This window comes from Podarcis gaigeae (genome assembly GCF_964106915.1).
Source record: "Podarcis gaigeae genome assembly, chromosome: 14".
In the NCBI taxonomy this organism is placed as follows: domain Eukaryota; kingdom Metazoa; phylum Chordata; class Lepidosauria; order Squamata; family Lacertidae; genus Podarcis; species Podarcis gaigeae.
In genome coordinates, this window is record NC_139690.1 from 39,088,232 (window position 1) to 39,115,573 (window position 27,342).

Here is a 27,342-nt window from a genome sequence, read left to right on the forward strand (position 1 = left end):
TCTTCATCTCTTCCTTCATCACTGTGGTGGCCACAGAGATGTAGGTCTTCTCTTGAGGCTCCTCTGCCTGAGCCTCAAGCTAGGGGTCTGCTGCAGTGTTCTCTGAGACACACCTGACCACTGAGCCATCCAGCTGGTGCCTGGTTAAGGACACTAGGTAGGTTGTCCTCCCTGTCTCAACTGTAACTACTATAGGTCTGAAAGCATTTTGTAGTTCCTAGCCATAGACCACCGCTCGTTGGTCATCAGAGAAACTAGGGGCCTGTTGGTGTTTTCCCTGATGTGTTCCAAGCTGCCGCTGGTCACAGAGCTACCCAGCTCTTCCCTAGCTAAGTTCTGGGATTTAGGTTGCCCTCCGTGGTCAAGCTGTAGTTACTATAGGGATCAAAACTGTTGGAGGTCTGCGAGGCTCATGTGCTTCCCAGTTCAGTGTTGGGCTATGGAGAAACTAGGAGGCTTGCCTTACTACCAAAGCCACAGCTCAGCAGAGAACCCTCCAGCTTTGCCTGGCTGAACTCTTGCCTTCATTGAGGTCCAGAGATCTGAAAGTTTTGTATGCATTCTAGTTCAGTATACCAACTTGGATAACCTAAGGGATCTCTGGAGCGATCCCCTCCATCGCTCCCAGAGCTGCATCTGAGTCTGAAACTCTTCCCTAAGTAGGTATTCAGCCTCAAAAGATACTCCTTGTTGTCCTGTCCCAGCTAGGGCCCCTATGCTTCTGAAAGATTTGATGCCTGATGACTGAGGAACAGGCATCAGAAAAGCTTGGGGGTGGTTGTTCCTTTGAGGCCTCCTGTCTCTGATTGTAAGTAGTTTGGGCCAAATCAAAAGCATTCAAAAGGACTACATTGGCTTGCTTCAGACCCCATTTTTTCAGATACTCCGCTCCTAAGCGGGTTTCAAAATTCCTTCCACTCTCCACACACTTCAGGTTGTGACCTAGGTGAGGTCGCCCTACTAGGAAATGCACAACCCTGCACTCGCTTGGCCAAAGGGACGCTAAGCCCTGACCGCTCATTCACAATTCATGCACTGGAGTATCTGACATACAACATACAAAACACACCAGTTCCCTCTGCCCCATTTCCTTCTTCCCAATACCTTAACGTGGGTGGTTAGTAGGGAATCCTTTCCTTACTGCCACCAAACACGCTGGACATGTGATCAGGATGTCCCTTCTCCTTAATTACAAGGAGGTCTGCCTTCCTATGTCCTCAGGGCCCTTTGCCATGTACTCACCAGCCGGCTGGACTCTGCCCTGTCCTGTCAACCTCGGTCCTTCAATCCGTTGTCTCCTCTCTCTCAGGATACAGCAGAGGGTCAAATTGGCTTCGCCCTCCTCCGAAGAAAGGTCTCGGTGCGCGCTTTGGAGCAGCTGGCCCTTGGCCCTCGGCTGTGCCCTGCCCAGAAAAGGACAAGGGAGCTGCCTTCTGGTCTTTTTGAGGACTTAAGGTCCCAATCCGAGTCACCTTTGGCACCAGAAATGTTGGGGACTTCAGAATACAGACCAGAATGGAAAAATCCAGGCAGCAATATTTCTTTTAAAAAGTCTTTTATTCAGTTTGAATTTTGTCAGACAAAATCAAAAAGGGGTGCATTCAGGAAGAAATGAGAGAATGCCCCCCGTCAGTCAGATGCAGACCACCTTTATGCCCTAAGGCAAAGCAACAGTTCAGCCCCCCTTTCCACCTCCCAGACATCCTCCTTTATGCATATTCATTGAAGCTCAACCAATTAGAAAATTGGTGGTGGCCTTTTGGTTCCAAACTGCTTTCTCCATTAGGTGGCACTGATGGCTTAAAATTTTTCTGACCTATTTACTAGTTCCAGTAAATACCACTTGACCCCCACCTGTGTTTGTGGTTTTAGCAGTTGCTAGGCTTAAGTCTGCTTTTAGAACTTTGTGGTGAGCTAGACATCCTGCTTCTTGCTCTCTCCTCGGTGTTTACCAGAATTTTGGTCAGCAGCTAGCTACAGGTGCGAAGTGTTCTGACCACACTTGCTGCATTTGCAAAGAATGCTTTTGCAAACAGAAAAGAGATAGCTTTTAGCCTTTTTAGCTTGCTCCTTATAAAATGGCGTTTTTGGATTAGCTTGCTCTCTCTATAAAATGGCCTCAGTCTGGCTCTCTAGTATTACCAAGGTGGGGACTTCTGGTCTTCACTCCTTCAATGGCAGCTACCCTGGCATCTGTGGGAACTGTGACCTCTGGATTACACTGGTAAAAAGATATTTTTCATATAAGTACAGTAAAAAACAACAACCAACAGACAGCAAGCACCATCTTAGAACAAAAATACAAATCAACTGAGAACCTGCATTATTTTTTATTGACAAGCACACAGAAAAAACTCCTCTGCAGCAAAGAGAATTAATCTCTCGTATGATTGCAGGATATGTTATTGGAAAGGGATTCTGATCTCAGCAACAACAGAATATGATGCCAAAATGTATGAATACACAGTCATGACTAAGCTTACAAGTTGTATGAGAGGAAAAGAAGGACGGCAGAAACTCAATAGATTATTATTTATTATATTTATTCATTACCTTTTGCTCTGAAATGCCTCAAAGTGAATTTAAAAACTGCAAAAAAACCCAATACCTTAAGCGCTTAACCATATATATATCAGAACTGGAGTTTGTGAACTGTGAATGGAACATGTTATTAACTTCTAAGCCGCACAATTCTTCTTCTTGATTGTGAATGTAGTGACCAAAATTTGTACTTTCTTTCTTTCTTCTTCTTCTTGCATATTAATGTTTCTATTTATTCAATTGCATTTTTTCCTTCCTGTTTTCCTATTTCTTACATGCTTTTGAACTTCTTACATATTTTTAATAAACATAAACGCTGAATGTAACTGACCTGTAGAAAGGACTCTATGAATTGAAAAAAAGGGTCGTAGGTACCCTTGCTAAGTATGAAAATCCTTTAATAAAAACAACCTCAAAAGGGAAATAAATGAACAATAAAAATAAACAAATAAATAAATATAAATATAGAAACAATATTCACTAATCAAACCGATTCCGCAGGAAGATGTAAGTAACACATATTATGCTCCCCACCCTGATTTTTTTTTTCCTGTTTCTCTAGGATGGATGATATCCAGTTATGTAAGGACATCATGAATTTGAAGAAAGAGCTGCAGAATTTAGTGGCAATCCCAGGTATTTTCATTGTGAATATTGTTAGCAAATTCACTTAAATAACACAGAGGGAGTCCAAAGAGAAAAGTCTTGATACCCCTTTACTGAGAAAACTGAAGCAAGCAGTGTATAATTTGAGGAGAAGAGAACAAAGGTTCCGTTTTTCTTAGTTCAGGCTTTGTACATAGCATGGTGACATTCAACCAAACATACAGAGGAAAATTACCTCAGAACTACACAGCCAATCAGAGCATGCACTACCTCACTCTGCTTGGTTGCTAAGCAATGCCTCCATCCATCCATCCCCCTGGCTAGTTAACTTTAACAGAATTATCCCATAAATTGCATACTGAATGATCCCTGCTGTTGCACTTCCAGCAAATATTTGCTTGCATTTCAAACAAACAAACAAACAAACAAACAAACAAACAAACAAACAAACAAACAATAAAAAAACACCCCAATGAACAAAGGCCCCCAAATTCTATCTTGCTCTGGTGCATCCCCCATCAACCAACTTGCAATCTGAGCTATGGACCAGGAGTTCCCCAGTTCAGACCTTGCTTCTTGCCACAAACTCACTAGGAGGCCTTAAACAAGCCCTCCGTCTCTCAGACTTAGTCCTCCCACCTGCAAAATGGGGAATAATACTGCAGCCCTCCCTTGCGTGGTTTTTGAAAGCATTGCAATGCAAGCAAAGTGCTCTGAAGACTCAGAGTGCTATACAAATGTTAAGGATGGTGATTATTTATTACAAGCTTGGCTCTGTTTCCATCTGTGAAACGCTGAAGGATATGAAGATAAGGCTGTAGAAATAGCAGTTGTCACCTGTTCTAATTAATCAAGGCAGCATTGTGCTGTAAAGCTGGGACTAGAGAGTGGGGTGATGCATCAGTTACAGAGACTGAGCCTCAAAGCAACATTTTTTTAAAAATGCTTTGTAGGCCTGATTAATACATTCAGCAGTGGCGGTGTGGTTATCGTTCACATATATAAAATCAGATAAGCACAGTCAGAAGCTGTGTGTATTTATAGTTTTACTGTGCTAGTGTAACAGATACACATACACAGCAAAAAAACAGTAACATCCTTCCACTTTAAAATAGAAAGATAAACGGTGGCTGCATTCACATGGCCATTTATTCTGTTTTTGGGATTTGCACATTACACTTGAGTTTTCAAACAACCTAAAAGCCACTTTGGGAAATATAACAGAATAAAGAACAACTTTTGTTGCTAGTTATATGAGGCTGATTTATCCCAAAATCTTTGCTCTCATTTCTGTGGTGTTGCAAACATCTCCCCCGCCTCCCGCCGGAAGCAAATAGCACAGAGATAGGTGCTAAACTTGCACACGATTCCTGGAAGTGGCCTTTAGGTCATGTGAAAGCTCATATATGATGTGTAAATTAGCAGATAGAGAGATGGACTAAATTGCCGTGTGAATGCTTGCCCACTTTGTATGTATCCGTTTAACAGAGAAACAAAGTCGCCTGAGAGATCCAGAAGTCATCTGTTTTGCTGAACAGTGTGAACTGAGCTCAAGGATATGTTTTGGGAGACTATTTGTTCGGTTGTGTCATCTTGGAGCCTGGAAAAAACCAGCTGCTCAGGAAAAACAGCAGCTCAGGCTTCTCCTTGCTAAGCAAGCTTGGGTTCCTGAAGTGTAATAGTAACCAGGGCTACAAACCCTAGAGAGGGGAGAGAGAAGTGTTGACGTAGACAAAGAAGGAAAGAGAAAACCATAATTCTCTTCCTTCTGTGCCCCCTGATATAATACAGTTGGGACTAAGGGAAGGGGAATTAATTGTGCAAGTACGGTCTGTTTCTTTGTAAACCATTCCTACATTTAAAATTATTTGTTTGATCCTGTTTTATTAACATATAAGAACACACACACTCACATAAGCACACGGACATTAGATAAAACAAAAAAAATTCCTTCCAGTAGCACCTTAAAGACCAACTAAGTCAGTTCTTGGTATGAGCTTTCGTGTGCATGCACACTTCTTCAGATACACACGAAAGCTCATACCAAGAACTGACTTAGTTGGTCTTTAAGATGCTACTGGAAGGAATTTTTTTTTGTTTTGACTATGGCAGACCAACACGGCTACCTATCTGTAACTGGACATTAGATAGATAGTGCTAAACCAAAAAGGTAACCCCTGTATTTAATTGCCTATGCCAGGTATAGGGAACCCTTTTCAACTCCAGGGCTGCATTTCCTTCTTAGCAATCATCCAGGGGCCACATGCCAGTGGTAGGAGGGGCCAGAGATGTGCAGGATCAGCCCATATATTCATCTAGGCCAGCATCCTCTTCCCACAGTGGCCAACCCAAGAGACTTGCCACTCTCAATTTGGAGCAACTGAAGCATCCAACAGCAGTGGGGCGTAAGACCTGCTACAGTAAGCTACAGGGGGGTTAGCCAGGTTTCCCCCCCCATATGGGTACCATTAAGGCTTCCAGCCTGTGTGTGTGGATATGCAAATGTGTGTGGAGGGTACCAAACTGGATCTTTTGATCTGGGTGCAATAAAGCCTAGTTTCGCCCCTGTCTCTACTACCCAGGAAAGCAGGAAATATGCAGTTAGCTTCTGAGGCTGCAATGGCTGCTCCATGTTCCACCCCTGTTTCTTTCTAGCTCTTTTTCACAGCTCCTTTTCACCACATTTTGCTGCAGGCAGATGAAAGGGGGTAGTTCATGCAGCAGCATGGTTAAAAACTTTGGAATTTGATCCCACAAGAGGCAGTGATGGGCTGCCAACTCGGACGGCTTCGAAAGTGGATTAGCCAAAGTCAAAGAGGAAACGGCTTCGAAAGTGGATTAGCCAAAGTCAAAGAGGAAATGGCTGTCGGCGGCTGCTCAGTGGCATGGCTATGTCCTACCCTCCACTGGAGTGATGCTTCTGAACACTGCTGCAAACTGTGGGATGTGAAACACAGAGCAGTCAAGTACAACATCCCTAGAGTGGACATAAAAGGGGGTGTCTGAACCAGCCAGTTGGAACTTCCTGTTTCCTCCTAGGCTGGGACAGACTTCCTCTACATGTGACCAGAGGCGGGTGTGGCCTCACCTGTACAGGTAACAAAAGCGTAGGACTGGCCGCCATCTCTCTCTCTCTCTCTGACTACATTCGTCAAAGAAGCAACATCTGCTTAGCCTAAGATTCTTTCTTGGCTTCCAGCCAAGAGAGGACAAAGGGGCTGTCTCCTTATGGGATAGTTTCCAGGTATATTACTTTGTAACTTAAGTCTGCCTTCTGGGATCCATCTGTCAACAGAATGAGTGAGTGAGTAAACTCTTTTAATACTTTTATAAGAAGGCTGTGTTGTGTCTATTTCTTTTATGAGGGACTAAAGGGGAAATTACCAGGTAACTTATTTTAGAGGCTTTAGCGAGCCTGAGCAAACGCTGTGCATGTTGAGAAGGGGGATGTTACTCTACTAAATTGTAGAACTTGTTAACACAAGTTGCAAAGGATATAATCAAACAGTATATATCCTCTCCTGCATCCCTGAACATTCCCACACAAACTGCAGGAGAGAAAAGTGCTCTTGCACTCAGGTGCTGCTCATAAGCTTTCCGCCGGCATCTGGTTGGCCATTGTGAAAGCAAGATGCAGAATTAGATGGGCCACTGGACTGATCTAGCAGGGAACTTCTTATATTATTATACTGCCTCCAGCAGTGGAGGTGTACAATACAGAAATTGCGTACAACACTGCACTTGCTCATGTGGAAGCTATGCGCAACACCCCTTTGGATTGTGCCCAGTTCTTCCGTCCAAAATAGTGACCTTTTTTCTTCTTCATTCAAAGCATCGTTGCGTCTCATTGCAAAATATTTACACCTCTCCCTGCCACAAACACACTCTATTGAGTCTGAGAGTAATTTATAGCTCTCCTGGTGGCTGTTTTCTACCCGAGTCGCAAAAGGCACACAGCGTATTTACTTTCTTAAAGGCAGCTTACAAAGTGTTCCCATTCTGTTCCTGGGGGTTTATGTGTAGATTTATTGTCTGAATTTTGAACAGGAGATGAAGCCGGCAACGGCCGGGAGATTAAGTTGGTAATAAAAAACTCCTTTCAAATGCCAAGTTTATTTGAAACTTCTTTTAACCAGTGCTTTTCTTCTAGAAAAAAAAGGTGCCTTTAAGCACCCCTGGAAAAAAAGCACTGTGTATCCATCCCTATAGCACAAAATCGGGCAGAATCCGAAGAAAATTCAAACAAGTGTATTCTTGCAATCTGCTCCTTCTTCTTGCTGTTTTTTTTACCTCCACTGTCTTTTGAGCAGAAAAAGAGAAGACAAAATTGCAGAAGCAAAGGGAAGATGAATTGATTCAGAAGATCCACAAACTGGTGCAGAAAAGAGACTTCCTTGTTGATGACGCCGAAGTGGAGAGATTAAGGTAATTGCATGGGAGAATGGCTTGTTTCCAAGACTGGGAGGAGACTCAGTTTTGTTTTGTTTTTTGCCTGTGGTGCCCTTTTACAAACTAACCAATACTCTGCCTTTTGACATGTAAGCTTCTATGGCAGCTGACAACCTGAACTTTAAACAGCCAGTCGGTTCCCAACACGAAAACTACAGAAAAAGCAACGCTTAAAAAGCAACAAGCACAAGCTGTAGCTCAGCAGAGGAGCATATCTTCCATCACATGCAGAAGGATCCCCCACAGCATCTCCAGATAAACATATTTCCCAGGCCAGCTGAAATCCTGGAGCGTGTAGACAATATACTTTGTTCATTGAACCCCTATGCTTGAGCAGAGCACTTGCGCATATACTCTTTGTTAAGTTGCGGGTGAACATATCAGACGACACAGCGATTCTTCAAACAGCTCTTGTTTATTCACAGGCCAGAACAGAACTGAGCTGAAGGGCTCAGTCAGCCTGCTTATATAGAGCTCCAGTACAACGTTACTGTAGCAACTTTCTAAAACTATCCAATCACTGAACGTCACTTTCGATCCTTCATTTGCATAACTATCTACAGTATCCCCCTGCTGGCCCAGGGTGAGAACTTCAGTACATAACACCCTTGCATTTGCAAGAAAGACTGTGGGATAAAGGAAGGCCATAGACTGAGTGGAAGGCATCTACTTTGCATGCAGAAGGTCTCAGGCTCAGTCTTTGGCCTCTCTGACCCATAAGTTAGGACTCTGTTTCTGCCTATATTAATTCCTTGAACTCTTGTTATTATTTGCTTTTATACTAGTGCTTTACTGGTTTCTCACTCCACACTTTTCCTTCCTATTTTTATTTAGGGAAGGGCCCTAGCTCAGTGGGAGAGCATTTAAATGCAGCTGTTATAAGAAAAATACTGCTCCCTTTCCCTTATGGGGTATCTAAGAGCCCATAGAGAGTCCTTAAGTAGGTTCTCTATTGGTAGGAGAAAATAACAGAGGCCAACCAGAGAATATTGAGAAGCAAAGCAGCTAGTAAGCCTGGTCTTTATTAAACTGTTGCAACAGGGTCCCCCGCTCACCCCATGCAGGGAGGGAGGAGAGGAGAGGAACCCAGAACAATGGTGTGCAAGCTCTTATACAGACATTTGAAAATTGCCTCCCCTGTAGCTCAAGACCACCCCCAAAACATCATACATACATCAATGAAGGGGCAGTCTACAGCAGAAAACCTGTCTGCCAGGATACCTGATAAGTCACTGATTGCTTTTACCTGGGCATCCTGGCCATTCTTTTGTGATGGTTAATACTCAGTTCCTGAATCCAGGTCACAGGCTCACCCTATTCATACATAGATACACTTAAGACAGGATTTGTGAGCAAAGAGACAATGGGGAGGTTTTCCCATTTCCTTCCTCCTTGCAGAGAAACAATTGAGGTCAATTTGGGAGAGTAAAAATGGTTTCTGGATTGCTTCCCTGTACTATTTCAGACACGTACCGTAGTTTGTACCTCCCTGTACTATTTCAGACACATAGTTTGTACCGTACACTTATGTATGTGTTTGCCTTTTAAATTTATGAACCTATGATTTATATTTATGAGACCTTAGAATTCCTATAACACAGTACACGCCTCAGGTTCAATCCCCAGCATCTCCAAGTTGGCCTGGGAGTGTCTCTTGTGTGAAAACCCCCCAGAGAAGTGCTGCCAGCCAGTGTGGACAATGTTGAACTAGACAGACAGATCATAGAACCATAGAATCATAACACCGTAGAGTTAGAAGCAGTGGCAGACTTTTCAAATTTCAGCAGAGCCTTGTGTGATACCAAAACCCAGCACCCCCCATTCATAACTGTCAACTTTTCCCCTTTCCCCTTATTCCGAATAGGATTTCTCGCAAGAAAAGGGAAAAGTTGACAGCTATGCCCCCATTGTTTGTCTTTTCTCGCGACATCCCCTGTGGAGCCCTCTCGGCTTGGTGCCCAGTGCGGCCAAACTGGCCACGCTTCCCTAAATCGGCCTCTGTTGGGACTTCAGGGGTCTTCTACTCCCAATCTGCCGCAATCCAGGAATCTCAGCTAAACCACCCATGACAAAAATGGACCTTCCAACCACTGCTTTGAAACCTGCTATGAAGGAGAGTCCACCACCTTCCAAGGACTTAGTACAAGTCAGCTTCCCCTTATTTGTCGTGTAACTTCTGCTGATCATCATTTTTCGTTGCATCTCTGTTACATTAAAATAAAAATAAAAGCTGCTGGTTCCCACCCACCCCAAGTCCACTGGCTAATTTTGTTATTTTTTGCTTCGAAACAGAGAGAAGGAGGAAGACAAGGAGATGGCGGAGTTCCTCCGGATCAAGTTGAAACCCTTAGACAAAGCCGTGCGATCTCCAACTAGTGAGTTTTCAAAACTCTTCCAAAGACTTTGGCGAAGCTCTCTCTAACAACGAGCTGTGGAGTTTTTATGGTTTGCATAAAGCTAATGTAAGGATTGGATAGCAGATTTATGCAAACCTTGAAGACTCCGCGGCACACAGTTCATCTCCTGCATGCACACTTTTTCTCTGTTCCTTCCAAGAAGGAAGCTGGCGTGCAGTGAGATCACACCCACACCATATATTTAAAGCCAATTTGAAGTGGCGTTGCACACCGCCCCTCAAAAAAAAAAGACCCTGGGAGCTGTAGTTTGTGCTGAGAATCATAGCTCAGTCCCCAGGATTATTTGGGGAAGACTATGTACTTTATATTATATAATTTTTATTGAATTTTCTAATTTACATTTCAAAATATTCATTTAAACAACCTAAAGTACCTTTCTAAAAAAAACAGTCCTTTTTGTTGGGAATAATTCAGAGGGAAATTCCCAGGAGTCAAAAAAGACTATTTATGTAGGCTACTATTGCGGCCCGTGTCTTGTTAGCCCCAAACGGGAAAACAAGCAAGATCCCAACCAAAGAATGGCAACTTAAGCTGATGGAATATGCACAACTTGCAGATTTAACATATAGAATAAGAGAACAAGCTGATGGAATATGCACAACTTGCAGATTTAACATATAGAATAAGAGAACAAGAGAATATATGTTTAAAGAAGACTGGAAAATGTTTGAATATATGGGTGAAAATGGTGTTCATTTAAAAACGCTGGTAGCATTAAGATAAATTCAACAGTGTTAATAAGTTTTGATGGCTGTAACAATGGTTTACTGAATACAGTAGTTTAGTTAATATAAAGTATGCAGGGATGTTTGGTATGCAAAGTGAACCATGGAAAGAGACGGGAAGTCACTGGTTTAAGGGAAGACTATACAGTATACTATAGTATACAGTATACTGTATAGACTACACAGTAAAGGGATGCGGGTGGCGCTGTGGGTTAAACCACAGAGCCTAGGACTTGCCGATCAGAAGGTCGGCGGTTCGAATCCCCGTGACGGGGTGAGATCCCGTTGCTGTCCCAGCTCCTGCCAACCTAGCAGTTCAAAAGCACGTCAAGTACAAGGTACCACTCCAGCGGGAAGGTAAACGGCGTTTCTGTGCGCTGCTCTGGTTTCACCACATGACCCGGAAGCTGTACGCCAGCTCCCTCGGCCAGTAAAGTGAGATGAGCGCCGAAACCAGTCGGCCACAACTGGACCTAATGGTCAGGGCTCCCTTTACCTTTATACAGTATACTTTAACTGCAACAATTTACCCAAAATTTTCCATCGTGCACAGTGGGGTTTTTTGTTTTAAAAAAACAACAACACTGCTCCAGCAGATACGTTATTTTAAAGCCCCAGCCTAGGCTATTAAAGACGTTCTCCATTTTGCCGAACACAGGTACACCAGCAGAGAAGAAGGCGGAGCCCCCTCCTCTTCCTCCAAACAAGCCCACCATTGCGAAAGCAGGAATGGCTATCATTAAGGATTGTTGCGGCACCACCCAGTGCACCATCATGTAGCTCCCTCGTCACAGGGCACCGTCTCCCCCCCTGCCCCCTACGCACTCAACCCAACAGACGGGAAAACTGTGGATGGAAGAGGACTTTAAGCACCCAGATATCTTGATAGTAGAGTTTCCTGTACTGTTTTTTTTACAGTGACTGTCGTGTACTGAATGTACCTGTCGGTGACTCCTTCACTGTTGCACGGATCACTCAGTGAGCATGCCTAGGTTTAAGACAAGGAGTATATATATATATATCTAAGTATAACTGTATCTCCAGGAGAGGGAAAGACTTGTATAGGAAAAAGAGAGACAGACAGATACTAGGGAGAGGGCTCACAGGTAACAGGCAGGTACCACTTTTTATCCTTATATATAGATCTGTGTGTATATAAGATGATATGTATATGGGGAGGAAGACACCCCCCAACGCCCTCTGCCATCTGTGAAATAGAAAATCATACCAAGTAATATGTAGAAAAGCAATTTTAATAGTCTGTGCGTAGAATAGGATGCGCTCCACACTTCTTTCCGTTGACAAGACAGCATTTGCTCCCGTGGGCAGAATAAAAACATGGCATGGCAGCTCCTTTCAGCATCTACAATAATGAATAAATATTGTAAATAGGACAAGGCAGTTGGTAGTCTATCTACAGCTGCCGACCAGTCATCTGTCAGCCTCTTGTGGTTTTATGCAGCACGTGCTCTTACATCGGTTCACTCAGTAAAAGCCCACAGAGGATTTGGGACTCTCAGCAGCTCACCGCATGTACAAATGCAAATGGTGAGAAATGGCAGGGATGCATGGCATGAAACTGGCATTGCACAAGTGGCCATTCAAAGCAAAATTCAGAGTGTCTGAAATCGCTTGTGCTTAATCTTGTGTTTTATCCAACAGAGTTCTACTCCCAGTCAGTAGGTCTAAAAGTCAGTAGCGCTCAGTAAGTCCAATGGGCTTGCTCCACACAGGACTAACTCTGCAGTTATGAAGACCATCCCAGTGATCATGAGTTTCAGCTGGCCTCTTACTTTTTAAGAATGTGGGGTTTCTGCTGTGCAGAGGTGGCTTTAATCCGGCCTAGTTCTTATTTAAAAAAAAAAAAAACTGACAAGGTTGCATGCTTGCATGGAAATTTTATTGACAACTGTTTGGTCCCAACACACAAAACAGCACTCGACCCACAAAACTGTCCAAATGGGAGTAGACAACAGAGGAGAAAGGCGAGCTTTGTCTCCTTGAGAGTGCATAAGTTGAGGGCTTCAGTGATATTTTTTAAAACAACCAAGAAATCAAAATTAGTGAAGTGTAAATGAAATAATTTCATTCCCTTAATTCTTTTTCAAATCAGTCCAGTCACATTATTTCTTCAAGCCTTCGTAGAAAAACAAAAACACCCCCCCCCCAATTAGCTGGTTTCACACAATGAAAAACAAACTCCCCAAAAGGTAGTCTATAACTTTCATACAGCGATTTAGGTCAGAATTACACATGACTCCAGAAAGATTTCTCATTCTCTACAGGTGGCACAACCCACACCTGTATTCCAGGTACATCAACAGTACTGTTATTTCTCCTTGAGTTTTCACCAAAACTTGGGTCTATTATAGATGACTTGCAACTGTGGCTCAAAATGATGACTGTTTTTGCATTTGCATGACAGGCCCCAATTGGTCAGGTCTTTGTTTTATGCAAGCAACACATAAGGTAAATGGAAGATGTCCTCACAATTAAAGTCATGAAATGGTTCCATTCTTCTTCTTTTTTAAAAAAATAATAATCACTCCTATAAACCCCATCTCTGTAGAGGAAACATAAGGATGTACACACACAAACACACTGTGCCTTGCCATGATCTCAAAAAATCTTCCAGTCCTCTGCATTCGTAATGGCTATATCATTATTTAGTACTGTACTGTTTAATACTTGGCTTTGTTTAAAAAACACTTTTTAAAAACAAAATCCATTTCTTCTTATTTTAAAAATAGGTTGTCTATAGCCATCAAGTGGCATTTTTCAGTTGCTGGCTGTGAAATCTAAGGCTGCTTTTTCAGTCTCACACACATTTCAAAAATATTATTTGTACGCACATATCCGTTCAGCCAGTGGAAACCTTTGCTATAGGTTCCTTCTTTCTGACGAGCAATTAAGAATCCTTGCCTGGCAAATACAACCCATTGTAAATGCCAAGTTTACCCAACGGGGGGTATAAAAGCTTTGGTCAGAAGACATTTTAGCTCTCTATAAAAAAGAAAGTAGAAGGACTCCACTGACTTGCCTCCTTCGACAAAGGCCTGCCTTTCCAAACACCAACAGAAATGCCACTATAGGAACTGGAAGGGAAAAAACCACACACAAGAGCAGGTTTGAGCACTCAGAGTAAACATCAGAATAAAGACCAGACACAGTTAAAAACATGCTGACTCACATTAAGCTTCCCATTTACTGGATCTTTAAAATGAGGAAAAGCACCATAACTTTGGCATTTCCATGTGCTGCTCATACTTTTGTGCAAACGGAAGTAGAATCATTACTTTCCATCTTTAAAAAAAGCTCATTTAAACCCCCTTGCTGTGATTTATAATGTATGTACACTCAAATGAATATTTGAAATCTCAAATACTCCCAGTAATCTCATTGGCGGATGCTGCAAGAAGCACCTCAAAGTTGACTTCAAAATGCAAAACACAAAGACTTGCTTTTCCTAAGCCAGAACAGCATCAACTTGGAGCGCTCAATAAAAGGGAAGCTTAAAAACATCCTCACCTTCCTACGAGATTCCTCAGTGGAACTGATTACAGAAAGCATTTAAAAGGGGGTTTGTAATCAATCAATGTAATCCTCTACAGCAGGAATGGGTAGTTTGGGCCCTCCAGATGTTATTGTACTACCACACCCATCATCCTTGACCACAGGTCATGCTGGCTGGGGCTGTAGTCTACAACATCTGGAAGGCCACAGGTTCCCTAGCCATGCTCTACAGTCATCTTTTGACAAGAGACAATTACAAGTCATCAGAAAAAATCCTAGGCTTTGCTCTCACCAATTTAACCCTGAAGATGCCACTGCAGGTTTTATTCCAATCTAATGACTTATTAAAAATAAAGTTCTCAATAGGCTGCTTTGCCAAGACAGATGATGCATTTGATTCTTACCTGTCTGGAAAACGCACATTAAAAATTGCCTGTAGATTCATATGCTATATGAAGGCTTTACATCAGTGATGAGGTTTCAGAAACTCAAATTCCATCCCACTCCAAGTTTAGCATTTGCTAGTTTTTTCCTGACATTCGACAGAATGTAAAAAGGAACAGTAAAACATTTAATGCTTGAAGTTTCAAATAAAAATACCTGCCCAGCTGAACTCAGTGTAAACTGAACAAAAATCTCACAGAAGGTAGTCAACAGTGACAAAGATAAACACAAGTGACCACCCGCCCCCCCATCCCATCTGTGATTTAAAATATAAAGGGTAGCCAATAGCTTCATTTTCTGTGCAGTCTGACAATGCGTTGACTCTCACAACACGACATAGTTTAAAGCTTGGTTACAGGTGCAAGTGAAAAATTTGCTGCCAACTTCACTCTGTTTTTATGCTGCCTTTTGACTGGGCTGTCCATGGCTTCTTTGCTCAACTGCGGTTCAACTGAAGGGCAGGGAGGTGCTGGTGTATTTTCTGCAGCTTTAGAAGCTGCATGTAAGTGGCTCGCCTCTTCTTTAGCTCTCAAAGGACTAACAGCATTCTCCTCCTCTTTCGTTAAAACAATCATCTCTAAAAAGGAAAGCGATACCATGAAGTTTTCAGAGCAAAATTATTTCCAGATGCATCTGATCTGTGCACAAAGGCAGCAAGTTGTCTCCTTCAATGAAAAGATGCATTGCCTGAGCAAAGCACTATTTACATTATGTGGAATACATGAACGTTGACTGCCACTGGCTAGAAATGCAAGCAAACAGGATGTGGTCCTTGTTACATATTGGATCCTAGTGTTCTGAAGTCCAGTATGGAAAGCTGTGAGATCTGGCGGTAAACTAAGGCTGCCAAAACTCACTGGAGAAAAAAGTTGTTCCAATAGGGATGTGCGTTATCTTAGCAGCATGTGCAAGCTGGGGTTGGATGTGGTTATATGGAACACTTCCATCCCTGAAGAAACTTGCTTAGGCCTTTGGCACTAAGGGTGGGAAGCAGACTAGTGTATTGAGCTACTCTAAACAAGGTAACTTTTGAAAAGTGGAGACAATCGATGTGAAGTGGCATTCACTACTACTGCAAGGGGATTGCTAAAGGGCTGTGAATTCTACCAATTAACTTTTCACAACACAGAAGTATTTCATTGCTGGTATTTTGGCAGCATATGCATGAGAAGTTTATGCATTCAAACAGAGCATTTTGCTGCATTTATAGACTAGGCTTCCAATTGCAGTACAATTGCACTGGAAGGGAAGTCCAACAATTTTGGAGATCCTGAAACAAAGGCAGAATGGCTCCTATTGGAAGCAGCTACCGGTCAGAACGTCCAAGGACAGACCTCCTTTAAGAGCACACTCATTTTTACCTGAAAGGGTTGGTGGATGTTCTTCGAACTGAATGAGATCTGCCGGTACAAGGATGACTGGGTCTGGTCTCAGTTGTGGGGAAGGCAGACAGGAAGGGACAGGCTCACACAACAGATCCACAGGTGACATATTTGTGAGGCAAAGCAGCTCTTGCTCAGTCGAATTAGAGACTGCAGGAAAAACCAGAGAAGAGAAATTGTAACTCACTACAAGGAGTCAGGAGAAGGTCAGCAATAAAAAACAACTCATGTCAGTGAAGTTAACAACTCTATTCCAAGAAACCAAAACCGCGCAGGCCTAGTGATCCCAACCCAGTAGGTCTTGGCCCAATGAGGCAGTTGCAAGGACTGAAGGTCCTTCCCACAGTTGCCTAAGTCCCCTGCTCTTCAGGGTTTTTTTTCCAAGCAATCAGTTTGCGTCTTGAGTGCAACCAATCTCTCTTCTGCTCATTTCTCTGCATGTTCTGGGAGACCAGCAGGGAGGGGAGCTGGTTGCAGCAGGAGAGAGACTCCCTAGATTCTTCAGCAGCTGGCCTCCTCTCTCTCTGCCTCCTGGCCCCCTTCCTCTCTGGCCTCCAAATCAGGACTGCTCTCTGCCCCAGCCTCTTCCTGCTCACTAAACCCGGTTGCCTCTTCCATTTCCAACATCTCCTCCTCCCAGTCTGTTGCCTCTTCTTCCCCTGACCATTCATTGTTGTCCGTCCCCCTTCTCCTGGGGGTCCCCTTGGGGGTTTCTCAGCTGGTGCCTCCCAGCACTCCTCTGCATCCAGCCAGTCCATCATGGGTTCTGACTTTCCTCCCAGAGTAGAAGCTGTGTACACTACTCTCAGACGTCAACGGAGCCTTGCAGACCCTGTGGCCCAAGCTCAAAAGGAGGCACAAATTAGGCAAATGGCTTTCTGGATCATGGCCACAGTGCTTGCCTTTACTTGTTAACAGGGATTGTGACTACAGTGCCCAATTTATCCCCAAGCAGATTTAATGTTGCATTCAACAAAGTCCTACTCAGAGCAGACCCACTGAAATCAATGAAGCTAAATGAGCCTTGTTCACTATGTACAGCAAACTAAGGCCCGCAGGCTGGATCAGGCCCAGTTGCCCTCTGGATCTGGCAGGTGGATGGTCCTGGAATCACTGCTTGGATTAGCGTGATCATTCAGGCTGCGCCATTTTTTTTGCGATTTTTTTTTGGGGGGGCAACATTTCCTGCCTTCCCCCCCCCCCACACCACGGCGGCACCTCCTCCCTCCCTCCCTCTCCCTGCCCTGCGGAAGAAGGGAGCTGGGCTTTGATTGGTGCCAGCCTATCTGAAGCCTCAGTACGGCCCAGACTTGGCCACCCACCCGCCTCTCCGCCGATGGCTGCGCTGTGGGCATCATGACGGGCGCGTCATCGGGATTCAGCTGGAGCTTAGTGTGTCTGCTGGTCAGGAAAGGAGAGGTGCCGCCACCACCGCCGGCTCCCAACTACAGGCAGAGCGGTGGAGGAAGTAAGAAAGCAGGGGGAGGGGGAGAGAGAAGCCCCCTTTCGCCGTGTGTGTGTGTGTTTGTGTGTGTGTGCACGCAGTCCGGCCCGCCACAAGGTCTGAGGAGCGGTGAACCGGCCCCCTCCTAAAAAAGTTTGCTGACCCCTGAAGTACAGCAATTACCAGAATCTGATGCTTCTAGTTTTAATTCCAAGGATTCACTTGCTTCTGCTGTCTCTGCAGTTTGTCCATCACCATCGCCAAGAGGAAGGCCAGGCAAGCTAAAACGAGCTATGAGAAGGGAAGACGGTGAGCATTGCTTCCCTTGGGCAAATATGCTCACCAGTAATTCAAGTGTTTTTTTTAAAGTTATCTCTAACCAGGAATTACTTACTTTTCATGTCGTTCTTCAGGACAATAATTCTCTTATGACCATGACCTTTTATCCAGACCACCTAATTAGAAGGCAATAATGACAATGTTTGAGGTAAGATGACAGAACTCAGCAAAACTCTCTATTCCGGCTGTTTTTCTTCTCTTTCTTTTCTGGTATTCCCTCGTGAAGTGAACTACATTCAATATTAGGCCAGATTCCAACAAGTGTTAAATATTCTCTCCGCCACCCCACCCGCCCGACTAAACAAAATGTCAACTAAGAAAGGATTATGAGTCCTTTGATCATATCATTTATTTGGTTTCTTCCCTACACTCCACTATAAGGTCCCAATGGGGGGGGGGGGGGAGCAGGTTTAACAGCAATTTAAAACAAACTACGAGTTACAGCAATAGGGTGGGTTCTAAAAATTATTTTATCCCAAGTTTCAAAGGCCAGGGTAGGGTTAGGGTGCCCCACCCCCACCTGTCTATCATCTGACACCAGGTGACTGGCACCTGTTGAAGTTGGCCCCATGAGGGTGAGGGAGGAGAGAGTTCAAAGGGCTTGCGCAAACCAGTGTCCTGTGCTTCCCAAACTAGGAGCTCAGTGCTTTCCAGCTGGCTCCTGGGTGCTAGGAAAGCACTCCATAGAGGACAGCGCCTGCAAAGTCCCTTTTGGCCTTCCCTTATGTGCCCAGAATGGCCTCACTGGTCAACTGGGGGAGGCCTGGTGGGCCAAATCTGGCCCACAGGACAGAGGTCCTTCACCTTTGTTCTAAGCCAGTGGTTTTCAACCTGTGTGCCGTGGCACCCTGGGGTACCTTGAATGATGAGGGTGCCACAGGCAACACTGACCTCTGTCCCTCTTTCCTTCACTCCCTCCTCTGATGCCCTCTTGCATTTTCTGCCTTCCAAAGGCCTGCACAACTGTTTGTTGCAGCAGCTCTGGCTACAAGCTCCCCAGGTGGATGGTGCCTTTGGCTGTGGGGTGTTTCCCAGGCCTCTGTGGGGCAGTGTGAGGAGGCACCTCTCTTTGGGGCATGGGCGGCAGAAGCGGTTGCCCGGATGACTCCCAAGAAGAGGGGCGAGGAGGCTGAGGGAACACTCCACAAGGGTGTTCGAAAAAGGTGAGAGGCTGCCAACTCTGCAGGCAAGGGGTGACATAACTGGGCTCCTGAGCCCCACAGGGGTGCCACAGAAAGACTGTAGTTGATCGAGGGAGCTGTGGACTCAAAAAGGTTGAAAGCCTCTGTTCTAAGCACATTCAAAAGAATGCACTTAAGACTTTTCTCCATGGTTCTCCACAGCAGGAACACTCTCAACTGGAGGTTTCGAAGCATTCTCATCTGAATGCTTAAAATATCTTTTTAAGACCTCTGTGCTGAAGGCAAGAAGGTCTAACGTGGAAGCATTGAGTGCAAGAGGTTGGGGTGGGGCCTGCTTAGCGCTTGTCTAAATGGCGAACATTTAGAAATGTAAAATATTTGAACATTCTGAAGCTGTGGAAAATCCCATTTCCCAGTTTTTCCTCCCTTTTGAATTGAGGAGGGTTCAGAGCACAAAGCCAGTCAATCCTAGTCTTCAAATCACCTGTCTTGACTTCGCAAGAGCACATCTATATTAAAAAGCACCGATTAAACTGCACATGGGGACCTACGGATTCAATTAAGTACTACTGCTAAAAAGAAAAACACAACTGCTACAAACCAGTGGAATTGCTCCCAGGAGTTCTTCGAGATTATTGTAGCCATATGCTTTGGGTTGCAACACTTCACCTGTGTATTTGCTATAAGCTGTTGAGAACTCATGAAAGAAGATCTGCTGGTAATGGTAGGTATGAAGTAAAGACCTCACTTTCTTGGCGAAAACATACAGGCTTGTGAGCTTGACATATTCTGCCTCACCATCAACAAAAACCTGTGGGAGGGAAAACCACGCATATGAAGTCTTCTGACCTTTGGGCATTGCAGAGTATTTAATAAAAGAACATCCCTGAACACATTTTTTACCCCTGCACTTCATTTTAATTGCAATTTGGTTTGGAGTTGCACTTAAAAACAAATCCAACACACGTGATACAGTTACTAAAACATTAGGTTGTTCTGTATATGCAAGAAGCCGTAATTAAAAGCTTCATGTGAGTCACCAGCTGCAATCCTTCCTTGAGAATGCCCGAGTGCCTCATTTCAGTTACATTAAGGCTGGAATATAAAGCGACCTGGACTCTACGATTATCATCTGAGGTCATTATTTGTGTGCCTCTTCAAGTCCAGAGGGTGGCAACATGAGAATGGGCATTTTCTACAGGGGGCATTTGTGGAATGCTTTCCCCGGGAAGGTTTGGCGACGCCTTCATTATACATCATTAAGTGCCAGGCAAAAACGTTCCTTTGGCTGATTCTACATCCTTTTAAGTCTTTGGGGGGCGGGGGGGGGGGCTGGTGGTAATTTTTTTTGTTTTGGGCTATTTATTTTGTGCTTTTAGCCTGTAGTTTTATCATGTGAAGCGCCCTTGCATCTTCTCATGAAGGAAGGTGATATACAAATTTAATAAATAATTATAATAATACTGCAAGGCACTCTTGGAAACAGCTCAGAATCTTCAACTGTTACAGAATGTTTGTGGAGCAGGCCAAACAAATGGAATGTATTACCCCATTTCTGGGCCCAACTTCAAGTGCTGGTTTTGACCTCTGAAGTCCTAAACAACTTGGTTTTTTGAAGGACTGCCCATGCCTCTGTGAACCACCCTGGGTGTTAAGATCAATGTCCAAGGTCCCGCTATAGATGAGAGGGCTGAAGGTACCAGGTTTGGGGCTTTTACAATGGTGGCTCCACATTATTGCAAACCCCTCCCTCCCCACCAATAAAAATAGATTCACATGGTCCGGTCCCATCATTGTCACTTTAAAAAGAACAAAAAACTGTGTGTGTGTGTGTTTATCTATCTAAATTTTATGAATTTCTGTTCCTGATTAATTTCTACGGTTCATTTTAAATGAATATAATGCTTTAGTTTTATGGTGTTTTCTATTTTTTAAATCCTTTTTCTTTAAACACTGCCTTATATTATAATGGGCCTTGAGATACTGCCTAGAAAAATAAAATGTAACAGACCCTGGCCAGCAGAGGCTGTACGCAAATCCAGTTGCTGTCACTTCTGCTCAAGGTACAGTAAATGATCAGCAGCTTTGAGTCCAGGTCACCCTGCCCCTTCTACTGAAGGGAACAATCTTAAGTTTCTTCCAGTTGTTGGAGGCCACATACTGAAGGGCAATATAACAAGGCTCTCTATTCAGGGTACGGCGTAATGGATTGTGGATAGGAAACCGAGGGAACAAGTCTCTGCACTTAGAACTAAGCAGCAGCAGCAGCAGCAGCAGCAGCAGCTGCAAAGATTCCTAATCCACAGGGACCCTTCCTTCTCTTCCTTTGATCTGTCTTCTATGTCCACAAACTGAATCCTTGTCTGCACATACAATAGCTGCCTGTTTTTCTCAGCTGACTCTTCTGCTGTCCAATTTTATCTCTCCTTGTTTTCAATGCTGCCTGTTAACTTGAGCTTTCACACCTGCTCCCGAAAGGCTAATCAAAGCCCAGTGGGCAGAGGTTCAATCCCTGACATCTCCAGATGTAAGCAGGGAACGGGAATGGTCCACCGCCTGAAACTTTGAAAACCTGTTGCCAGCCAAGACTATACTGAACTAAATGGGTGAAAGGCCGTAGCTCAGCTGTAGGGCACTGCCTTCTATGCAGAAGGTGCCAGGTTCAAACCCTGGGTAGGGTAGAGAGATGGAACTGCCTGGAACTCTGGAGAGCTGCTGCCAGTCTGTGTAGGTAACTCTGGGCTAGATGGACCAATAGCTTGACTCATAAGGCAGCTTCCTGTGGTGAATAGCCTGGTCTGGTTTAAAGCAGCGTTCTGCATTCCAAAATTCATTTAATAGGCCGCTAATGTATGTCTGCACCACCACAAAACCTCAAAGTACCTTCAACAACTCCTCCACATTTGCTGTTACTCCTTCTCCACTAACGTTACTCTCCTCCATTTATCTCTTTGACTGTGACCGTGGGTTTCCTGGCCTCTAGTCAGCAATTGCTCAATTGCCTTGCATTCCGTTATAGTAGCTTATTTTAGGCCCTGAATCGCTAATTAATAACCAAAGTGAGGCCACATCCACACCATACATTTAAAGCTCTATGTCAATTTAAGTTATGGCTTACCACAAAGAAGCCTGAGAACTGTAGTTTGTTAAGGGTGCTGAGAGTTATTAAGAGACTCCCCCTACTCCCTCCACAGAGCTACAATTCCCAGAGTTCCCTAGGAAGAGAGCCTGATTGTTAAACTACTCAGAGTTGCAGCTCTGTGAGAGGAAACTACAGTCCCCAGGATTCCTTGGAGGAAGCCATGGCTGTTATAGTAGTATCATAGTGCTTTAAGCTTACAGTGCAGATGTGACCCAAGACCAGTGGCGTAGCATGGGGACGAAGCTGTGGTCCCAGGCACAAATTTCTGGGGGAGTGCAACCAGGCACCCCCCCACAGGTGCTGGCTTCTGTGGGGGGATCCCTGCCCCACCCTGGCAAAGGCAGCGGGGTAGCCCAGGCCCATGGTGAGCGGTTGCGGATGGAGGGAGGTGGTCAAGGGGCAACCCCAGCACAGCCCAACGCTCCTCTCCATGGATGTTGGGAGGATTTGCCTTCCAAGGGCCATGTCAGCTGGTAGGGCTCCCCACACAGCATGGCCCGGCTTCACTTCGGTGGCAGGAGTGCTCCTGCGGCATTTGTGGTTTGCCCACCCTGGGTGGTGGCAACCCATGCTATGCTTCTGCATTCATGAAGAAAGGAAAACAGAGCCCAGCATAGCAAATAAGTGCTACGCTGGGCATTAGGAGCCAAGCCATTGACTCCCTTACCTCTGTGAGATAAGGCACGCTCATCAAGAGTTCAGTAAACGTCATGAAGCCGTATTCACATGGATTCAGGAGAGCGCCCTGGGTGGTTTCATAATGCCTTTTAAGCTCTTCCACAGAAACAAAGTTGGTTTCATCCAAGGTCATCAGAAGCACCAGAAGCTGGGTAGCCAAGGTCCGGAGAGACTTTTTATTTATAAGCTGGAGCTGTTTACCAGATTCTACATCAACGACCTGGAGGAGTTTGAATAAAAATGGTGGTGGGTGGGGAAATCCAGTTACACCGATGCGCAAGGCAAAAGCTGCTAACACACTGCAGCTTTAAGAAGGGATCTTGCTGTTTAGCAGTCAGCTTTAAGCAGCATTCTGCACACTGTTTTATTTACATCACCTATATATAACCCAATTAACAATGTCCCCTGGGTGGCTAACAATAAAAAAAAAACAACCCATAAAAGGCAGACAAGAACATTAAATTGAAACAGCAAAACCACAGTAGGAAAAAAAGAAAAACTAAACGAAAAACAACCAGAGTGAATCACACATTAACAAAGCAGAACTAAAAGATGTGAAGATCTTAGAATGATCTTAAAATGAGAAATCTTCACCTGGCACAGAAAGGACCATAACTTTGTTCCCAGCAAGCCAGGGTGGGAGGAAATATTCCATAATCAGGGTGCCACTGCCGCAAAGGCCCTTTCTCTGGACACTTCCAGCTGCTTCCAACATAACCCCCAGCCCTCCTTGGAAGAACGTGTAGCTACAAATCATATCGAAGTAGCTTTGTCTGTAAAATCTGCTGCAACCAATGGCTATTTTAATGGATTAACCAAAACCCAAGAATCTCAGAGAAACCCAAGAATCTCATAACTTTTGACAAAGCATCAGCTTCCTGTCACTTAATCTTCCATTCTGCTGTGTGCCCCTGAGGCTGTGATCATTTCTGCTAGGGACAGGGGGAATTTATTAGTAACTTATTCTAATTGAGATTCTTGGGTTTCTCTAGTGATCCAATTATACTGAAAACGAACACGAGTTCTTTAAAAAACCACACCATCCATATTGTTTACGCTGCACTTTACGCAGAGAGAAGTACCAGTCATTTAAGAACTTGGTATTATTTTTCATCATGTATCTGAGGAATACAGCTCTCTCCCTCTCTACACCCCTCCCTCAGTCCCCACCAAATCTACATTGGCCATGCCAAGTCGTGCTAAAATATACCTTGATAGCATGGCAAAGTTTCTGCATCAGAGCTGGAACAGAGCCAACATCGTAGTCTTGGAGACGCAACGGGTAGCCAAATGTTTTAGCGTATTCAGTGAGCACATCTGCCATCATAAGGCATTTGTCTCTCTGAGATCGGAGCAATTTCACAAACTGGGCAGCTAAAGCTTTGACCTTTTCCGCATCTGTTAGTGCAAGGATTTTCTCTTCACCACATTCCAGCACCTGAGGGTAGAAGTCAGCTCGGTTAATGGAATTATTTAGGCGGGGGCTGGGGAAGGCAGTACTTACAATGCACAAATGGAGTACAGTGGAACCTTGGGTTACGGCAGGGATCTGTTCTGGAGGCCCCGCCGCAACCGAAAATGATGCACATTGAAGCGCCGCTTCTGCGCATGCAGTGAACCTGGAAGTAACCCGTTCCGGTACTTCCGGGTTTGCCATGGACGTTCGCTGAAGCAGATGCAAGCGGAGGCGGATACAGAATGAGGTTTGACTGCATTAGCAATTCTTTCCAGGAGGTGTTGAAATACCATGAATTTTAATACCATTAATTAATAGGTCCCCCCCCCAATTGTTAACACAAACAGTTGAATGGCTTTTTAAAAAGGTGGTTTACTTCCAAAGTTTGCCCGTGTAAGTGCAATAGCACCCAGTAACCACTCTAAAAACAAGGCTCAGTTCTACAGGCAACAAGAGTTTCCCCCAAACACTGAGCACAACTCGATAAGGCTAGAAAGGTTATTTAGTGTGGATGGGCGAGGACCCCAGAGTATCTGGATCCTACCTGCAGGACATCTGGTATGGCTTCGAAGAGTTCAAGTAGTTTGGTAAATCCGTAATAGGCAAGTCTGCACTGGCGTCCAAAGTGGTGGTGATAGAATGGGATAAATTTATTGAAAGGCATGCGGAAATAGGGCTGGTGGCGCAACAGGTCCACTGCCTCCTTGGAGAACTGCTTTGTCCTTTCAACTTCTTCCTTGGTACGTTCTGAAAATGAGAGAAGAGATGCAAAACTAAGGGAAAGTAAAAGCGACAAGACCAATACTTTAGCACTCTCCCAGCAACTTCTATTCCAGCTCAACTGCTAGTTTAAAGGAAGGAGTGCTCTCCAGAACACAGCAGCTACTAGCCACAGTTAGCTCTGCTTCACCTTCACGGTCAGAAGCGTTATGTCTCTGAAAACCAGTGGCTGGGAATCACAGGTGGGCAGAGTGCTGCTTGGCCACTATGCTTCTCAAGACACATTCTGAATTTTTAGGAACTGATTATCGTCATTTTTCAACACTTTCTTTTCAAATTGCTATAACCTGTCCTGGGACTTAATGGTGAAGAGAGGTATGAAACAGAATGACAGCAATATATAACTTTTATTTTGCATCAGGTCATAAGCATCTTTACTCTTAAGGCTCAAGGCACCTGTGGGAATAGAATCTTTGGCCGGGGGGGCTCTTATGTTCTTTAGGTGTCACGCAAAAATGCTCTTCATTCTCTGCAACTTTTTAGAGAGTTTGGATATGAATATTTTTGTTTAAATTGCATTCTGTTCTGTTTGTATTTACATGTAAATTACCCTGTGATCTTTTCTTTAAATAAAAGGATATACGAATTCCCCAATCAAAACACAGCTCCAAGTCTCTACCTGCTGCTCACCATAAACTTCAAAAAGCCAAAAGTATACCTGTCACCAGGGCACCAACTATAGTCTGACCCGTGTGTTAAAAAAAAGAAAAGGAAGAGGGTTAAGTTCCTAAAACGAGGATGTACCTCTTTTGGGGATACAAATTACCATCTCATTATCTTGCATAGACAAACATATTGTTGTGTCCGGAATTTCTGATATGAGATCCACCAACTCGCACACTCCATATTCCGTCACGTCCCAGTCTTTTGAGAAGCACCTAGATAATGGGATGGAAAGAAGTGAATTCACGTTAAAGGTATTTAGGGTAAACGAGAACAGAAAAAGGCACAATCCAGCACCTTTTCCATTGCTTCCATATGAAGATATGAATAATATGAGAGGCAATGGGAAGTGTTCAACTCAGAATTAGACCCACTGAAGTTAATGAAGATGAGTAAGTTCATCAACGGGTCTACTTTGAGTAAAACTTAGGAGCAGGCCCTGGGATTGCCGGGGTTTAAAAATCAGTATCATTAAGTGTTTCTCTAGACATTTCAGACTTTTGATCAGAAAGTTCTCAAGATTTCTCCTTCTCTATTGCAAGTTTCTAACAGAACTTTTGGAAAACTTTAGTGCGAGGGAAAATCCTGCCCCATTCTTAGGTATTCTTTAAACATACCAGAGGACCCAGGAAGGGAAGAGTAGGTCGGTGTTAACAAGCCAAAGTTTGTGTCCCCCATGAATCCACACAGCAAACCACCAAGTGCATCATCCTGCCTGCCTTTAGGATTGGCCAACTTCATAAGATTTAACATCAGCCTTTTTTTACCCCTCCCCCAACCCAGTTGGCTTTTGTTTCTGCTCCTCAGATCCTGACTTTGGAAAGGAGAAAGCTGCTCCTTCCCCTTCAAAGGGGAAATGTTACTTCCATGAAGCTCAAAGTCTTTAATTTTTTTCATTTAAAAAAAAGCTTTGATGTGTCAATGTGTAAACACAGGCTATGCACAGGCCACAGTTCTCTTTACGTACCAATGATAAGCTTGAAAGAACTCCCTCACAACCACTTGCTTGCTGGCCTGGGACTTGAGAAGCTTAAACAGGTCTTGAGTAAATCGCTTCACTTGGGCCCTATGAGTTAAGGTTAACAAACGCTTGGTGCCTATCCCGAGAATCTGGAAGGAAAAAGACACCACATTTTAGATGAAGTATGTGACTCCCACAGGGACGCAGGTGGCGCTGTGGGTTAAAGCCTCAGCGCCTAGGACTTGCCGATCGAAAGGTCGGCGGTTCGAATCCCTGCCGCGGGGTGCGCTCCCGCTGCTCGGTCCCAGCGCCTGCCAACCTAGCAGTTCGAAAGCACCTCCGGGTGCAAGTAGATAAATAGGGACCGCTTACCAGCGGGAAGGTAAACGGCGTTTCCGTGTGCGGCTCTGGCTCGCCAGAGCAGCGATGTCACGCTGGCCACGTGACCCGGAAGTGTCTCCGGACAGCGCTGGCCCCTGGCCTCTTGAGTGAGATGGGCGCACAACCCCAGAGTCTGTCAAGACTGGCCCGTACGGGCAGGGGTACCTTTACCTTTACCTTTTATGTGACTCCCACAGTCAAAACACTGCCGCATCTGAGCTTATTTACAGCCACATGCCATGAGAATAAGTACAGTGGTGCCCCGCAAGAATAAGTACA

At 44.4% G+C, this 27,342-nt stretch overlaps 2 protein-coding genes across 7 annotated transcripts in view; one reads left to right on the plus strand and one right to left on the minus strand.

Moving 5' to 3' along the window:
• Window positions 1-13,265, plus strand: part of LOC310831311 (bMERB domain-containing protein 1) — a 53,182-nt gene extending 39,917 nt beyond the window's left edge. Inside the window, exons 3-6 of the mRNA XM_083711869.1 lie at window positions 3,104-3,177; window positions 7,458-7,572; window positions 9,889-9,971; window positions 11,397-13,265. Coding sequence (XP_083567995.1) covers window positions 3,104-3,177; window positions 7,458-7,572; window positions 9,889-9,971; window positions 11,397-11,518 — 394 coding nt within the window. The 3' untranslated portion in view covers window positions 11,519-13,265. The remainder of the gene's footprint in view (window positions 1-3,103; window positions 3,178-7,457; window positions 7,573-9,888; window positions 9,972-11,396) is intronic.
• MARF1 (meiosis regulator and mRNA stability factor 1) overlaps window positions 12,622-27,342 on the minus strand; it is a 39,351-nt gene continuing 24,630 nt past the window's right edge. For all 6 annotated transcript variants that reach the window (XM_083711250.1, XM_083711249.1, XM_083711252.1 and 3 more), the window contains exons 18-27: window positions 26,689-26,831; window positions 25,803-25,936; window positions 24,823-25,025; window positions 24,033-24,260; window positions 22,812-23,042; window positions 19,604-19,813; window positions 17,916-17,976; window positions 17,705-17,812; window positions 16,057-16,227; window positions 12,622-15,272 (exon numbers count right to left, since the gene is read on the minus strand). In XM_083711250.1, the coding sequence (XP_083567376.1) occupies window positions 15,037-15,272; window positions 16,057-16,227; window positions 17,705-17,812; window positions 17,916-17,976; window positions 19,604-19,813; window positions 22,812-23,042; window positions 24,033-24,260; window positions 24,823-25,025; window positions 25,803-25,936; window positions 26,689-26,831 (1,725 nt within the window). In that variant the 3' untranslated portion in view covers window positions 12,622-15,036. The remainder of the gene's footprint in view (window positions 15,273-16,056; window positions 16,228-17,704; window positions 17,813-17,915; window positions 17,977-19,603; window positions 19,814-22,811; window positions 23,043-24,032; window positions 24,261-24,822; window positions 25,026-25,802; window positions 25,937-26,688; window positions 26,832-27,342) is intronic.